The sequence below is a fragment of the Gobio gobio genome (genome assembly GCF_949357685.1).
Source record: "Gobio gobio genome assembly, chromosome: 3".
Lineage (NCBI taxonomy): Eukaryota > Metazoa > Chordata > Actinopteri > Cypriniformes > Gobionidae > Gobio > Gobio gobio.
In genome coordinates, this window is record NC_137099.1 from 9917944 (window position 1) to 9935821 (window position 17878).

Consider the following 17878-nt stretch of genomic DNA (forward strand, 5'->3'; position numbering starts at 1 on the left):
TGCGAGGAAAAAACTAAAATCAAAGTCAATATTTGTTAAAAATTGTATTCAATTTACATAAGTCGCATCAAAATATATGGCACCATGGTCAAATCAATGAATAATGAATGTATGAACCTCTACACAAAACAAATGACGTGCCAATACGTTTAAGAGAAAAGCGCTGTAAAACTAAATTTGAATTTCTTACGTAATAATAATATTGAAATTATATTCAATTTCTTGAATATAGGCCACAAGAGGGCGTAAACGAACGTTCATAGGTCAATTTCTTAAATTTGCAAGCAAAGAGTGAAGGTAACGCACATACATGAGTGGAAATATGAGAAAACGGATGCTTCAACAGTCAGCATAATGTATTTGTGGTGTCAAACGAAGTCACCCAGTTTTAATGCTGGCCCCTCGTCATGACATTTGAGAAAACTCTTTGGGATGAGATTTTTTGTGTGTGTGTGTGTGTGTGTGTGTGTGTGTGTGTGTGTGTGTGTGTGTGTGTGTGTGTGGTGTGGTGTGGTGTGGTGTGGTGTGTGTGGTGTGGTGTGGTGTGGTGTGTGTGTGTGTGTGTGTGTGTGTGTGTGTGTGTGTGTGTGTGTGTGTGTGTGTGTGTGTGTGTGTGTGTGTGTGTGTGTGTGTGTGTGTGTGTGTGTGTGTGTGTGTGTGTGTGTGTGTGTTCGAGTTAGATGCTCCGAGACATGAGATAAACATGAGGATTGAGGACATGGACACGGAACGCACATTTCAAAGTAAAATAACTGCAAAATTCATTTTCACAACTCATTGTGAACTCAGCATGTTTCCTAAATATCTGCAAACATATGGTATTTTTATGCTTTAGTACAGTCAAAAACTTGCATACAGCACTTTTAAGTTTACAACATGGTGTGAACGCAGCATAAGTTCATTGTTTTGGTGCTTGGTGTCTGTCTACAAAGATGTACATGGTTTAATATTTAGACCACTTCTATTATTGATTGCTATCAGGATAGCAAAAAGTGTTTCTAAAAAAAAAAACTGCCAACCGTACCTTTAATTTCTAGCCTGGATGCCAGCTGAACTTAGCCCCGCCCACAACATTTGAGGTCGGGCAGTTCGGTCTGGACTTGATCCGTTGTGGAGCAACTATGCTTTGTACGATGATGGACAGATGATCAACAGTAACGTAATCATCCACGTCACCAAAGAGTGATTGGGTTGAATTTGTTCTAATCCTAAACGGAGAACTTGTTCGTGTATGCATTCACCTTTACTATTTCTCTACACCTTCACTAAGTACTCCGTGTATCCTTAAATTCTTTTTTACAACACCGGCAAAGATCGTTTACACTCATCTTCTTCTACTTCTTCCAGCGTGCGTGCAGACAGGGTTGCCAAGTTTTCACAACAAAACCCGCACAATTCCTACTCAAAACTACCCAATAGCTTTCAGGGGCGTTTGGGGGGTAAAATATAAGGTTTTTTTGGCAGGGTTGCCTGCTAAAATTCGCATTCCTGGGTCTAAATATCACATAATTGGGGTCGCTTCAACCCACGAACATGGAAAAACAGCCCGCGGACTTGGCAACACAGTGCAGTTGAGTTCTGTTGACATTTGACAACTAACATTATGCGTCGCTCCGTTGCTCTGATTGGTTATAGGTCTATCCAACTGAGGTCTTTCCTGGTTCGGTTGAAACACGCCCCATAATCACAGCCCAACGGAGCAGAATCAGACTCATATTCTGACTAGAATTGAGTATGACGACGTCAGGCTATTTAATTTCTTAAGATTAGAATACAGATCAAATCCAGTCTATACAGTCGAATACGGTCTAGCCACAAAAGATCGAATATTTCATCGCACACACATCTCAAAACAGATCTGAAAATTCCCTTTACGCATCTGATTGAAACTCCATGCAGCTCCCGTACTACTCTCCATTGCAAATGAACGTCTTCCCATCCGCCGCTTGACGGAAATTGTGAAAAGGCGGCTTAGGACTTCAGAAGACTTGGAATGTGGTGCACAAGTCACATGGACCACTTTTATGGTGAATTTTTCCCACTGTCACTGCATGAAAGCCAGAAGTTCAGAGATTATGTTAGTTAACTCATTTCGTACTCCTCTGGAAAAAGAATCAGCCAGAACACAGTCAGATTTCGTCCAACATGAAGGCGAGTAAATGGAGATCATTTTTGGATGAACAATCTCATTCAGACATCTACCCACACAAGGAGACACCAAAGAACATCATAATCAACCCTGATTTAGTGAAAGTTCATAATACCGGCACAAAAACAGAGTAATAAATGTAAAAGAGAAGAACTAGAGTGATTAAGCGTTTAATTGACTAAAGGAAACAGTGAGGCAAGTCCTCCTAGCATGACCTCTCAGTCTCCCAGAGTCCACCGGGGCCCGACTACAGCAACTCTACGCATTAACGTCATTCATCATCTCGCGCTGAATATTCATGGGCAGGGCCCGGGGGTCAAGCCAAGCGCCATCATTTCCTGCTGGGGGTTAATGGGCATCAGAGCAGGGGTGGGGCCGTAATCTGATTCCATCGCCATGGCAACTTCACCCTAATCAACCTCCGTAGGAGGTGAAGAACGGTCTAATGAAGATGCTGTGACTCCCTCGCACTGGCTTTGCATTAAAGTTGATTAGCATGCGCTACTAACGGTGAGACCTCGTCTCGGTGGAATGTTTCCAAAGGATGATAAAGATTATTATAACAGAGACGAAAGCCGCTTGACTGCATAATGGGCAATAATGGGCCCGGCCAGTGTGAAAAATGGGTTTGCAAGAATGGTTTTTCGGTCTAAATGGAAGGAAAACACTTCCAGAAGCAATGCGTTTAGAATACAATATCGTGCAGGAATCTATAGCAGCAAGTTAAAGAGAGAAAAAAAAAAAGTTTTCCTCATTTCCTATTCAGCCTAAATTATTGAACTAGGGCTGGACCAGAATATTCGATGGGTTGGTATTCGATTTTCAAATTTGGGATTCATAATAATCGTGCACACCTGGCATCCCCCTCGAAGCGGTTCTCATTCGCGCTTGCATATGTTTACACTATAAAATCTGGCGAAGTACAATACTCTGGGTTTTTTTTACAATTATTTTATAACCTAGCAGTTTTTAATACAGGATGGACAGTTGAATTGGAACCCAACCTCGTTATACTTAATAAATATATTTGCTTCTTAGCTTTCCCTGCAACAGAGTATTCTCTGTCTACAGCGCACAACTGCATGAGCTTATATGGAAGAAGCGCGGGTGCGTCGCTTCTCGGCAGGGCTTAAAAACGGAAAAAAATATCAATCGGTTCACTCCGAGCAGAATCGATATTATAGCGTTTCCGTTTTTGCGTTGCTCAATAAACATTACTGTTCCGAAAACGGTTTGATATGAAAAAATACCGGCTAATAACGTTATTTTAATTAAGCCTATACTTTAAACAAATATGTATAAATAGACTTATTTTCACTCAATAATAATATAACACATGGTAATTAAACTTGAATATTTATTTAATAACATTTTTAAAACCAGAAATACATGCATTAATTACAAGGCATAAACAGCGGACCTGTTTTAATGGAGCGTTAGACAATCTAAAGTGGCCTCTAATGCCTAATTATTTTCAGAAGAGTGATAACATTCTTTGTACATAACTTTTTTTCAACACGACTTGTTTTAAAAAATGCATGAATAAAGAATAAATAAACTGGATAACCAGTGCTCTTTTAATGCACCGTCAACTGGTAATTTCAAAGCAAACAATAATCAAATTCATGATTGGTCACTGCCAAATTAAAATATTAAAGAGAACGATAAAATAACGTTATTAACCGGTTAATGGTCATTTCAAATTAACGTTTCTGTTCAGAACGATTCAAATTGATTTTGATTTCGTTTCCGTTTTTGTTCCTCTTAAAATTTCGTTCGTTTCCGGTTTTCGTTCCTTGAACCGGTTCAGAGCCTTGCTTCTCGGGATTCCAGCCTTTATTAGAGAGAAGAATATGTTCAGCCCCTTCCCTCCGAAGCTTCGAATATTCGATGTTGATTACTACCGAAGCTTCGAAGCTCAAAAAAATGTATTCGGACCAGCCCTAAATTTAACAGCAGACATTGACAGTTTACTTCCAAGTCTTCAATGCAGTACGTCCATAAAAACCGAGCGTTTCAGGAGCTAGGCTCAAAACCAATCTTAATTTAAATCAAACAATGATTTCACATGATATGAGACAATTTTTGTGTTGCTTTTTTGTCCTTATTTGACCCTCTGGGGTTCTTCGGGTCAAAAATGAAGCTTGGTGACTTTATTGGTAATTGGTATATGAACACCCAAAAAAATTGGGGACAGGATTTGAAAAGTCTAAGTGGTCGTAAAAAAAATAGTCACACTCAGGACCTTCGGGTCAAAAATGACCCCCATAGGAAATGAATGGGAAATTGGCAAAAATGTGAAAATACAGAGTTTTTTTGTGCATACAATCTACAAATCAGCCAGGATGCAGAAAAAAAGGACTCAACAGTGAAGGGGTGAATCTCTAAAACATCAAGAGTGCAAAACAGACAAAATAACACACACACACACACACAAAAACACAATTAGCTTTTGGAATGGCACGCGTTCATTTGTGTCTGCATTCATTTGTGTGTGCGCGTGTGTTTTTGTGTGTATAAGTGTGTGTGTGTGTGTGTGTGTGTGTGTGTGTGTTATTTTGTCTGTTTTGCACTCTTGATGTTTTAGAGATTCACCCCTTCACTGTTAAGTCCTTTTTTTCTGCATCCTGGCTGATTTGTAGATTGTATGCACAAAAAAACTCTGTATTTTCATATTTTTGCCAATTTCCCATTAATTTCCTATGGGGGTCATATTTGACCCGAAGGTCCTGAGTGTGACTTTTATTTCACGACCACTTAGACTTTTCAAATCCTGTCCCCAATTTTTTGGGTGTTCATATACCAATTACCAATAAAGTCACCAAGTTTCAGACCATTCCGATGAAGCTACAATTTTTAAAAAGATCCTATATTGTGGTAAAAATGTGCTATTGCCTGTGTCCACCGGATGGCACCGATATAATTTAAAAAATTGCTTTCATGAGGCCTAGGCTTGACTCTAAAATGAAATACAGCTTTAATAAAAAAAATTTTTTAAATTATATATATATATATATATATATATATATATCAATTTTTTATTATATTCAATGGGAAAAAATGGGTCATAATTATTGCATAAATATTAATTATAAATCATAAAATTATCTCAAAACACCAAAAAAAGAAAGAAGAAATATTATTGAACAAAAATATATTTCATTGATTTTACTCAAATCTTTTTTATCTTAATCCCGCCTTCCGGGTCATTTTTGATCCGAAGGTCCTGAGTGTGACCCATAAATGAAGAACCCCAGAGGGATAATCCCTCACCATAGCATGATCGTTTGAGATATCCTATAATTGTTCGCAATATAGCATCTTGAGTGTCTTTTTTTCACGTTGACCGAGTTTGGTGTCAATTCCGTGTGTTTTGTCAGCCTTTTTTAAATCTGATTAATCGGAAAAATAATCGGTCAACTAATCGATTATCAAAATTATCGTTAGTTGCAGCCCTATAAGTGATCCAACTTATTTCCGCCTGGTGGACAATAAAATGCATAAACAAATCCCACTGGTTTATATGGAACATCTACAGACTACAATATCAGAGATTTTAGAGTGAGCAATCACTTAGCAACTACCAAGAACATCCTAACAACTGCACAGCAATATTAAAAACAAACACACAATACTCTGAAGACCTTAGCGACTGCATAGCAACTCCATGGCATCAGTAGCATTAATGTAATATCATGAATTATGAATGACTTAATCCGCCCTATATTATGTACGTGTGCTCAATTTTCATTGTGCAGATTTGTAATTTATACCTATAACACAACAAAAGCACAGGGTTTATATGAATAAAACAATACATAAATAGGAACGCTGCTCAGGAGTAAAATATCATATAATTTTCCAATGTCCCCAATAACATTCTGCCACTAACTTCTCCCCCAGAACAATTAAATTCCTAATAAACTGATCCAAATTCAAACGAGAGAAAGAGACTCAATCCTTATAAGCTGCTCTGAATATCATATGAATATTTTATTAGTAATTATTCAGCTCCAGCTGACTAAGGATTTATAATTTGTTCCATTTATGCAACTAGACTTATTATGCGGATCATTTGAATTTATAACAATTTATGAGATTATACTATGCAAAATGGACATTTATCACACACATGGTTTGAATATTAACTTTAATATTACTTTAAAAAAGAAACATTAATATTATGTTGGGCAGATGTAGTTATTCATCAAGCTCAAGTTATTCAGTTAAGGCTGTGGGTTTGTATTTTTTCAAAGCTTGTACAAAAAGATACAAAATAAAAAAAATAAAACATGTAAATGCTGCCAAACTGGTTCTAAACGTCAATAGTGATGATGTCATTGGCGTGTACACCAATCCGCTCAAGGCAGGGAGGGCAGGCTAAACAAGTCTCAGCTAAACGTCCGTTTTTGCACACTGAAGTAACCTGCTTTGCTAGTTCCCACTGCTACTAGAAGTTTATCAATGTCCAGACAGCTCAACAAAAGACTGCAAAGACATTACAGAAGTTAGCATTGCATTGCAGTTTAAATAAAGTCGATTAAACTCTCAGGAGGAGGAAACATCTTAGTTTGTCTCCTTGGCAAGTCGTGAAAGAAGGTACTGCTTCTGTTGCTGTGACTGGCTGATTACCCCGCCAATGCCATAACACCCACCAATAATGCTCATAGCTGGTCAACAAACCTGCATGAATGTGTCAAACTGGTTAAAATAGATTAACTATTTACAGACTAAACAATAAGCACTATTAATTAGGCGCTTATCCAAGTGTGGAAACTAAATTATTACCACGCTTGCTGCCCGCTTAACTTAAATGTGCATGTCTCTCTTAAGGCGCATCCACTATACGGTGGAGATCTATCTTCGATCTATCCACTATTTGGTGGAGCCAGCGTCGTCAACTTCATCTTTGCAGCTGATATTGACTCAGAAATCGCTAGTTTATTAACCCTTAAACGCCTCGGGTCTTTAGTGACCCAGGATGTGATTTACTACCCTCCTCCTCATTCATTTTTTAAAGTTAGACATTAACCTTCTTAGTATTCCTCAATCAATTAATTATAAACAATACAACAAGAAAAAAAAAGATAAAATAATGATGAAAATATGAAAAATATGAAATAATGAAAACATGAAACGGCTCAGTGATTTACTGCAGAGCAAGAACTGAATGCAATCAAATATTAGTGTCACTAGGTGCGTTTACATGGAGCACTGTAATCGGTTTAAAAGTCCAATCCGAATAAAAATACTCCATATAAACACCTCAATCGGAATAAAAATGACCAAACCGAATTAAATTGTAATCAGTTTGAGAGGGGTGGGATAAACCTTTTCATGAACCGATCAAACGAAAAATTCCACCATGTAAACGATCTGATCCGATTACTTTGAGTGCACGTCTTTGTGACGTGATATACAGCGTGCGCCTCCTCAACTGAGGAGCGCGCGCCGCGCTCACACCAGGCTATAATGTTGACAAGAGAAGAAAGTTCATTTTTCTGAGGTATTAAACGTTTTATTTCGTAACATGTTATGAACATAATGTTGAATAATGACACAGACATAGCCTGGCTACACCATCTCATCTTGACAGCGTTTGTCCTAGGCTTCAACTGCGCCTGACAGAATCATTTATTTTTCTGAGGTGATTCTTACACTTTACGACAAATAATAAATAGCTTTTATAAAACTGTACAAGGCCTGGTGGCCGTTGAGAGCTGCCATTTCAACGGGGAACATTCAAGCTGCTCTCTGTTTCTCGTTAGTTAAGTTAGCTATAAAAAAAACATTTCAACAACTGCTTCAAATTGGTTAAGTAACATTACCCACAGTCTACTTGAATTACTTTTGTTAATATTTATACCTTTGTGATTATAGTATCTTTCCTTAATAATCTGAAATATATATGTTTAGTACTACTAGTAATGATGCTGAGCACGTCTTGAATGCTTCATTCATGTTTCACCGTATATCCTATGTTTTTATTAATAATTTGAGTGCATTTTATCGTTAATTTTGTGTTTCAAAATAAATGAATTGAATTCATTTTTGATTCCGCATTCATCATTCACAGCTGTTGAAATAGCCATTGTATAGGACATAAATTAGGTTAAACTACTGCATGTCCGCCCACAGAAAAATAAATAAATATACAAATTACCAACACAGAACTATTGATCCACGATACGTAACGAATCTGAGGCGGCAGACAAACTGTGTGCGCATGTCACAAAATGATTCCTACTGAAAGTCAGCACATGTAAACACCAGATCGGTTTAGATAACGTCTCATGTAAACAGTCCACCGAATCTTTCAATCGGAATGATTTTAATCGGAATGACAAAAAAGTGCGCATGTAAACGTGGCTACTGTCACATGATGGTGGATCTAGTGAAAAAGCTGTCAGAGATCAAAATATTGATTTTGAAAATGTTAAAAATGATAGTTTTGGGAATATGTTTGAGATGGTGAATATGAGCCAGATGCTGAATGTACTGGGAAATGAGCTCTGATGAGGACAGTGATGATGGTGTAAAACATCTGCTCAAACTGAACCCTTCCAAGCTTCAAAAGGTAACTAAATATGATTTATTTTATTCTCCTGTTATTGTAACTCTAATATCAGGAGTGTTTTATATTATTGCGACAGGTAGATATACTTCCGTGTTAGATATAGATCTGGGTCGCTAAAGACCCCAATATGTACTAATGATTGGCGAAACATTCATGCATTTAAGTGTTCATAAATTGTCAAAATGTCTGCTTTCTGTTTTTTCCTGACATATTCATAATCATTACTTTTGCTGGTGCGCTTCGGCAAGTTCTATGCATATGCTTGAGAGCATAATTATAATGTAGAACAATGTTACATATCAGCCCTGAAACCGAAAACATTGTCCAAATGACACTCCCCAAATATATATATAGTAATTAAATGAATACAATAAACATCTGACTAGTTGACTAATGGCTTAAATGAGGGACTACCATAGTTGACTAGAAAAATCTTTAGTCAGGGTCAGCCTTAAAAAATATCCAAACAACTGTTAGAAATAATAAAGTCTGAACTTGGAAGCGGTCTAAACATCAAATGAAAACAAAACCTAAACTCATAGAGGGAGCTCAATTCAGAGGTCCACCACAGGCCACTGCTACAAACAAGCCAAGTGATTTGCCCCTTCCAGACAAACTTAAGTACATTTGAACATGTTTACCGCACATTTTCGTGGCAAACATGCTAAATTATGTTCATAGTCAGAAAGGAAGAAAAACTCTCAGCCCAGCTTCTAGTGTTTCAGTATAGGTACCACGGTAGACTTACCTTGTCTTTGTCCTCCACCAGGTCTGTTAGCATGTCATCTGGGTCCAGGATCCCCCCGTCCTCGTACTCCACATGGTGCGTCCGTACCAGGAATTCCCCATCCTGTCGAAAACAATAGGTCCATCAGTGAAGTCCCCCGTTCAACAACAACACAAGAGATTAATAAGATAAATTTGGACAATATGCTGTTTTCTAAATCATATTTCGCTTATCAAAGAATATACACAAACATGAGCAGATCGAGAAGTCATGTTATATTTCAAATTATTAAATGACTAGGCTAGTTCTGACTCGTGATTGGATGAGCCACAGAATAATTGTTATTGATTATATTTATCAGTTTAATTATTTCTTCAGCATGTGTGTCTTTTATCATGATGTTGTTGCCGCCGCTTTACTATATTAAAAAGCCTGCAACACACAGGCAACTGTTGCTTCATGTTTAACTACTCACTTTTTTTGAGAACGTCTTCATTACAAAAAAGATAACATGCAAATACAATACACCCTGGTTTGACATGCTAGCTGAAACAACCTACTTGTGTTTCGCCAGAAAGCCCTTTAGTCATGATTAGGACACAATAGCAGCTTTAATGTCCATCTGACGTTTTCATGTGGATGAATGTATGGAAACTAAGGAAGTGATGACAATAAAAGGTGTGAGTTTCCTGTTGAGAGTTTACATTAATACCGTTACAGCACAGACTGGCATATACGATCCACAGACACATGGAATCATAGAATTAAGTGGCTGTGCAATGTTATTGACAGCTAAAATGCATTTTTCTTTTATTCAGCATGGCCTTATATAGGGCTGGGCGATATGGCCAAAAAGAGATCTCGATAAAATCTTTTCATATCAGTCGATATCGATAATATCACGATAATTGTCAAATATTTATTTCTTTCAAATTTAAAGAATTGTGACGGTTAATTGTGGTTTTAAACTACTCTTTATTATATGACAAACACTTCATGTTTTTGAATTGACTTTTCCATTCATTTTTCCTTAACAAAATACATTTCTTAATAGAAAAAATGAATGTCTTAGTTTCTGCATGTTCTAATAGGTGATATTGTTTCTAGTCATGAAACACGTTTGTGTCACCTGACTTTGGCATATCTTCGGCACCGTTTGCAGTGTAGCATTAATAATATTACATGTTTTGTCTCTTAGAAATGCACATTTGACAGCGAGCTGACAGTAGTAGTAGCTTGAGTTAGGAGGATGCAGATGTAAATTTATGTGCATTAACAAAAACACGGACATCGGTAAAAATTGTAACAAACTCATTGGAGAAAAATATATTATGACTTGAGTTTTATAATATTAACCATTGTAGTATCATAGATTTAGATCATGATAACCACAGTTAAAAACATGCATATAGCTCTTCACTGCCTTGGTAAAATGTATCTGTATGGTTTCTATGGAATTTGAATGAAAAACAGTAGACCTAGCCTAAAAACATTTAGTATAAATGCACATTCTATAGCTCAATCACAAAAAATACTGTAATAATATTCCATTACTCCTTTAATACAATTAATACATGTCTACATTAATAATATAATACAATTCTATATGAATATCCCACATATCTGCCACAGTACCATAGGTGCAGTTTCATCAGTAAATCCATGGTAAATTATGGATAAGATGGAAAAGCCTTCTGACTGTATCATTGCACACAGCTGTTACATCTGGCATTAAACTAGTTCAAATCACAGAGACATTCGTGTTCTTCGTTGACTGCACGCGCTTATGGATCTCACAACGAGCTTTAGTGTTTGCGTGACCGATCAGAGGAAACGGATCTGCTCTAGTGAGCTCGCGCTGAGTGAGTGAGTTTGGACTTTGACCCGAGCGGATATATGGTCTGTGTGAAGCGGTTCAAATGAGTAACAATTCGTGCTACCTTTTATCAAAAAATTTGTCGTCTTTGGATGATGACTCGGTTAGTTTCACTTTTGAATTAACGTTCGTCGCCGCTTCCACTCATGTACTTTTGATTGTGCACGTTAAAAGCTGCACGCTGACTGGCTCTGACTGGCTGTTGTCGCGTTTATTTCTGTTGCGCAATTGGGTAATCTATATTGAGTAAAAATGTCCAGAGCTTATCATCGTTATCGACATTAATTTTATCGCGATTCGATATGATATCGTTTATCGGCCCAGCCCTAGCCTTATATGCCTTATTACTTTAAGGCCAGGGGTCCGTTCTTCGTACCTCGCATTAATACAGATGATTTGACAGATCCCAGATCTTCTAATTGTGATAACTGATCTCTGGCTAATTTGGTTCTTCAAACGAATTTGCGGATTGGATTAAAATATCTGGATTAAATTATCTAAGATTACTGCGCGTTCTTGTGTTCCCTGAAGAGGGCAGATGCAGCGACACTCGAAACCACGAACATTAAAGCAGCGATTGGCTGGCGTCAAGACAACGTAATGACATCACACCTAATTTAAAAAGCCACCTGGCAAAAAACCAGACAAATTACACATAAAAAACACGAATTTCTGGACCTTTACAAGGAAACAGCCAAACGACCAAACCAACATAAATTATAATAGATAATTGATAAATGTTTTTTTTAAAAACATGATTCCCAATTATTTATATTCACGATATTATAGTATTTGTACACCCTTTACATTTTTATTTCAATGTTGTAATAGCTATTCATTTAATTTTTAATTACATTGGAAGCATATTTGTTACATGACAGTAATAATTAAAGTTTCTTAAGGGTCAAGATCAAGTTCTCTGCTTCTCCTGCGCTGCATCAAGCCATCCCATAATATCCGTCATCACTCAAATTAATGCACGGCTCAGAGTAACTGTGCAGCAAGTGTGTAAGACTGCAATAACGTTTTATAAGTAATTATTCCATCAAAAATAAATCTCTCATTATTTTCAAATGCACATTTTATATCATTATTGTTATTATTTTAAATGATTATTGTCCCTGGTTCAGCAAGGAACTCTTGTAATAAAGTAGCATTGGTTGGGACAAATTTTAAGTATCAACATCGCTTAAAAAGGTGCAATCTAATCCTGTGTACATGAAATAAGCCTGCTCGCGAGCAGGTTTAAGCTTCCGGACCTGTTGCTATGACAGCAAGTCCAGGATGAGCGTCGAAGAACCAAACAATCCAAGATCATGCCAAATCGTCAACAATCAAATCCAGCTAACTGAGTTAGCGACGTACGAAGAACGGATCCCAGGTACAAAGTAATACTAATTGCTAACAACTAACTTCCAGCGGAAAGCCGCACGCAAGTCGACTTACGGCAAAAGAGTAACCCCTGACGCAACACTATAGAAAAAGGTTCTATATGGCACCAAAAATGGTTCTTGACTCGAAATCATAGGGGAACCTTTTTAAGTGCTATAGCACCAATTTTGGTGCTTCAGCGGTTCTTCAGGAGGTTTTTCAGGAGGTTCTTCACCGGTTCTTAGACTAAGGTGCTATATAGCACAGCTACCATATACAGAACATGTTAAGATATGGTGCTATATAGCACCAAAAGTGGTTCCTCTATGATTACGACGAATAACCGTTTTTGGTGCCATATAGAACCTTTTTTTTTTTTTTGGAGTGAATGTACAGGAGCATCGCACGCTTTGACGCCTCTCGCGGATAGTGCTGGGCCACAAACTCGAGCCCCTCTTTCTCTTATATCGAAATCCTCCACCATTTCTCTTTAAAAATTCTCGTTTTAGACTCTTATTCATGACCGTTGTTTTGCTCCATCCTCTGCACTTCTGCATTCGTCAATACGCATGCGTCAAGGGTTCAAGGGTCAGGGGTTACTCTTTCACCATAAATCGATGCGTACGGCAATCCGCCAAAAGTTAGTTGTTTTAGTCTATAAAGTTTTAAATATGGATATTTTTCTTACACGAACATGCCAGAAGGCCTTTATTAAACCCCTGGAGCCATGTGGAGCAGTTATATGATGGATAGATGCACTTTTATGGATAAATGAGGCAACAATTCACTGCCATTATAAAGCTTTGAAGAGCCAGGACATTTTTAATATAACTCTGATTTTATTCGTCTGAAAGAAGAATGTCATATACACCTAGGATGACTTGAGGATGAGTAAATCATGGACTAATTTTCATTTTTGGGTGAACTATGCCTTTAAATCACACTGACAACTTGTCAGAAAATGATTTACAATAAATGAAAGAAATACAAACACACACACACAACTGTTCAAAAGTTTGGATTTTTTTTTAAATTGTATTTTAAAATGTATTAAATTAATACTTTTAGTCAGCAAGGATGCAGTAAATTGATTACAAGTGACAGTAAAGATATTTATAATGTTATATAAGATTCTATTTTAAATAAATGCTGTTCTTTCAAACTTTCTATTCATCAAAGAATCCTGAAAAAAATATATCATGCTTGCACAAAATTTTTAAACAGCAGCAAATCAGCATATTAGAATGATTTCTGAAGGATCATGTGATACTGAAGACTGAAGTAATGGATGGTCAAAATTAGAGCAAAAAATCTTTTATAATATAGAAAAATATTTTAAATTGTAATTATTTCACAAAACGTCAAATGGCTGCAATAAATTTCCTTTATTAACCTTGACAAGACAGGTTACAGGTCGAATGAGAACTTGAAAATTTACGGTGGGAACTCATACAATCATGTGTACACATGTAACCAGATAAGATAAGTCAGATGAGTACGTTTGTCATAGTTTAAATACCATCAGCTCATTACCGAACAAACTCGCAGAACGACTTTGCTACCTGGGTTGGGGGAAGAAGAAAAAAAATACTACAATGGTCTAAAAGAACGTGTTTGGCTAGTAACGCATAATGACATTACACATCCAGGTCAACGCCTTTTTTTCAGCAGAAACCTCAATGAAACTGTTGACGCACAAGACAATAAATCCTACAATCGTCATGCCATGCAATCATGCTGAATGTTAAATAGCACACAACTAAACGGTTGCATTTCGATACATTGAAAGTTGACTTCAATGAAAGTATTTGTGGAAACCGCATTGAATGTTTCATCATTGTGAACTTCAATATGTGCAATATAGAAGAAGTCAAAACTGTGAATGATCTGTCATAGTCTTGGGTGGGTCAAACAAACTAGTATAATTTGCACCGAAAATGTACACATGCATAGCTTCCAAGGAAAATGAATACAAATGAAAAACCTAATAAATTATGTCTAAAATATTTCTTTAAATCAATCTAAAAAAAAAATACTTGTTTTCTGACATATAATCTGCTAAAAATAAATGAAATAGATTTTTAGATTGGGCCAGTGGAAAACAGGATATTTAACGAAAGCATTGAGGCAATATTGAATATATGATTTCTTCTTTCTTGATTTAAACCTGGGAATAAACAAAGAAATAAACTAATAATGATAAAACTGCGTGTTATAGAACTACATTGTGTTCCACATAATTATGCAAGAGACATACAGAAGTATTTTAGTTTTCAAAGAAAAAGTTTGTTTTATTTTGCACATCTTTTTAGATAAACGGTGTCAATCTCAGACAGGTTTAAGTAGTTTGCCAGGTTTCTTATTAGGTAAATGGAAAACCTAAAGAGGTTGTTCCACATTATTAAGCAAGTCACAGTTCTCATGTAATATTGGGGAGGAAGAAAGATTGTTTACCAGGTGTAAACGGTAACGTGTCTTAGCTGAACACTTGTGATCGGATCACAGAAAATGCATCTTAAAGGGATAGTTCACCCAAAAATGAAAAATGTGTCATAATTTACTCGCCCTCAAGTTGTTCCAAAACCATATGAATTTCTTTCATCTGTTGAACACAAAAGAAGATATTTTGAAGAATGTTGGTAATCAAACAGCTGACGGTAGCCATTGACTTCCATTGTAGGAAAAACAATACTATGGAAGTCAATGGCTACCGTCAGCTGTTTGATTCTTCAAAATATCTTGTGTTCAACGGAACAAAGAAATGCATACAGGTTTGGAGCAACTTGAGGGTGAGCAAGCGATGACAACATTTTCATCTTTGGGTGTGCTATCCCTTTAATACAAGGTGGAAACAGGGCTTCTCTCTCGCTCACTTGATATTCCCAGGATATTGTATATAATTTGCTACTATCAATATGCGCTAGACTCTCGAAACTTCAGGGAGAGGTGGGATGTCTGAGTTTCTATTTGCACACACAAGCACATATTCTGGAGTTCAAAAGAGAACCGGTGCTCAATCAATTCACAACCCTTCCAAACCTCTATATTTGTTCAAAGACACAGTTTCAATCCTCCAAAAACATGTTAAAACGAAAGCTGATACCATCTGACCACTGAAAAAAGGCAGTTCCTCCAATCCAGAATGACACCGTGCCTCTCAATTCAACCCAGATTAACACACACTGATTATTTTTTTGTGAAGGCGCTTTCTCCGCTTCAGTCTCAACAGGAAGCAGCAGTTTGCGTCCACCCTGCTGGTGTGGAAAAGTGCTCATGCTGTTTAGGCAGATATGTCCGCTGGGACTGTTTTCAGCTTCATGATACCATCTGAGAAACATTTGCTTTGGATGAACAACACACCTGGTGCTTTTTACACACACAAGCTCCCATGACACTGAGAAACCGTTTAGACATTTAAAGCTTCCCACAGCAAAGACTGGAAATATTAATACAGATTCATTATCAACAGCATATGTCTTGCCAATGACAAGAAACAAATAAATGGGAGAAACAACTGTTTTGTGGATCGGTCTGATTGAACGTTAAAAGATTGTGATCTCAATTCAAACACCCACACGATCTTACTCCAAAATGACAGCTGTGAAATTAAACCTTAGACGAGTATGACCACAGCAAACATTCAAATCTGCATTGGAAATGATCCAGATAACGCAGTTGTCATAAATACAGTTATGAAAACAGCTTCGCAGTCTTTTGAAAGCACACAGTATTATTGTTTCTCTGTTACAATGATTGAAATGATTACGGAAGTAATGGAATAAAAGTTTGTTGGGACATAGTAAATCATCTTTTAAAAGTAACTTGACACTTAAAATTAAGACTGTATCAATTACATCGTTATGGTAGTCATTTCAAACCTCTACGCACACCTTGGCAATAGCTAATGAATGTTTTCGTTTACTCGACAGACTGATATATAAATATTAGTGCTGTCAAATCGATTAATCACAATTAACCGCATCCAAAAAAAAAGTTTGTTTACATAATATACAGTATGTGTGTGTGCTTTGTATAATTATTATGTGTATATAAACACGCACACATGCATGTATATATTTAAGAAATGTTTTTTATATTTATATACAATATAAATTATATAGATATATATACACACAGTATATACACATGCAAATATTTCTTAAATATATACATGTGTGTGCATTCGAATACATCTATATCGAGATTTACATTATATACACACATATTTGATATTTTAACTGAACTTAGGACTGCTGGTGGTGCTTAAGATATTGTTGTCATTCAGTGTTTCTGTAAAAAATTATAATAGTAGTAGATAATTATTAGTAATTCCATAGTAATTATTAATAAGATAATAATACTACTAATAATAATAACAATATCCAACGCACTAAGGATTGATGAGCTGCTGGGTTCATGAATATTATTCACGTTGTCTGCATTTGCTCGATCTGATTTGCTGAAATCAAAACAGTGAAGGTAATAGATGAGCACCAGCCAATGAGATTGCCATTTGAGTCCCGCCCACTACCGGAGAAACCGCATATCTTCTGCTTGTTCTTAAAAGTTGAATAATTCAAAACTCTGTTTTGACCGGAAAATACAACCAAGAATGGTTTACATGTATACATGTAACATGGTTTACATGTATATTATTACATTGTACATTATACCTATGCTAAACTTATTCTTAGCCTCTAACACACGCACTGGTGAGTAAAATCTAAGCATTTATTAGATATTATTTGATAGATATTATTTGGGCGCCCAGAGTGAAGATTTACTCGCATATGCGAGTGATTTACTCGCACTGTAGAGGGTTTCATTTATTAAAGAAATTCGTTCAAAAAATGCTGATTCATCCAGTAATGAAACAAGTGAAGTCTTTGGCTGTTTCTCAATTCCAAGAACACAAAGAACGGACTTGCGTTCTCGTGGAGACCGGTCTTGCCAGGCGACCTTGAAAGAACAAACGAACTCTGCACACAGAACGCATCTTTATGAGAATTTAGATGTGCTGCGATCTTGTTGCTCAACTGAACGTCCCACTCTCAGCATATTATAAATAGTGGCTAATGCACAATAAATACAACATAACATCACCTGTTAAACATTTCTTTCATATTATTATAGACATTGTTTTCATATAATTTTATATCTTTTTTTATTTTACCGTGT

At 36.5% G+C, this 17878-nt stretch overlaps 1 protein-coding gene across 1 annotated transcript in view; it reads right to left on the reverse strand.

Annotated features, from left to right (window-relative positions):
- Positions 1-17878, reverse strand: part of pard3ba (par-3 family cell polarity regulator beta a) — a 277652-nt gene that overhangs the window by 242298 nt on the left and 17476 nt on the right. The window contains exon 2 of the mRNA XM_079811668.1: positions 9475-9576. Coding sequence (XP_079667794.1) covers positions 9475-9576 — 102 coding nt within the window. The remainder of the gene's footprint in view (positions 1-9474; positions 9577-17878) is intronic.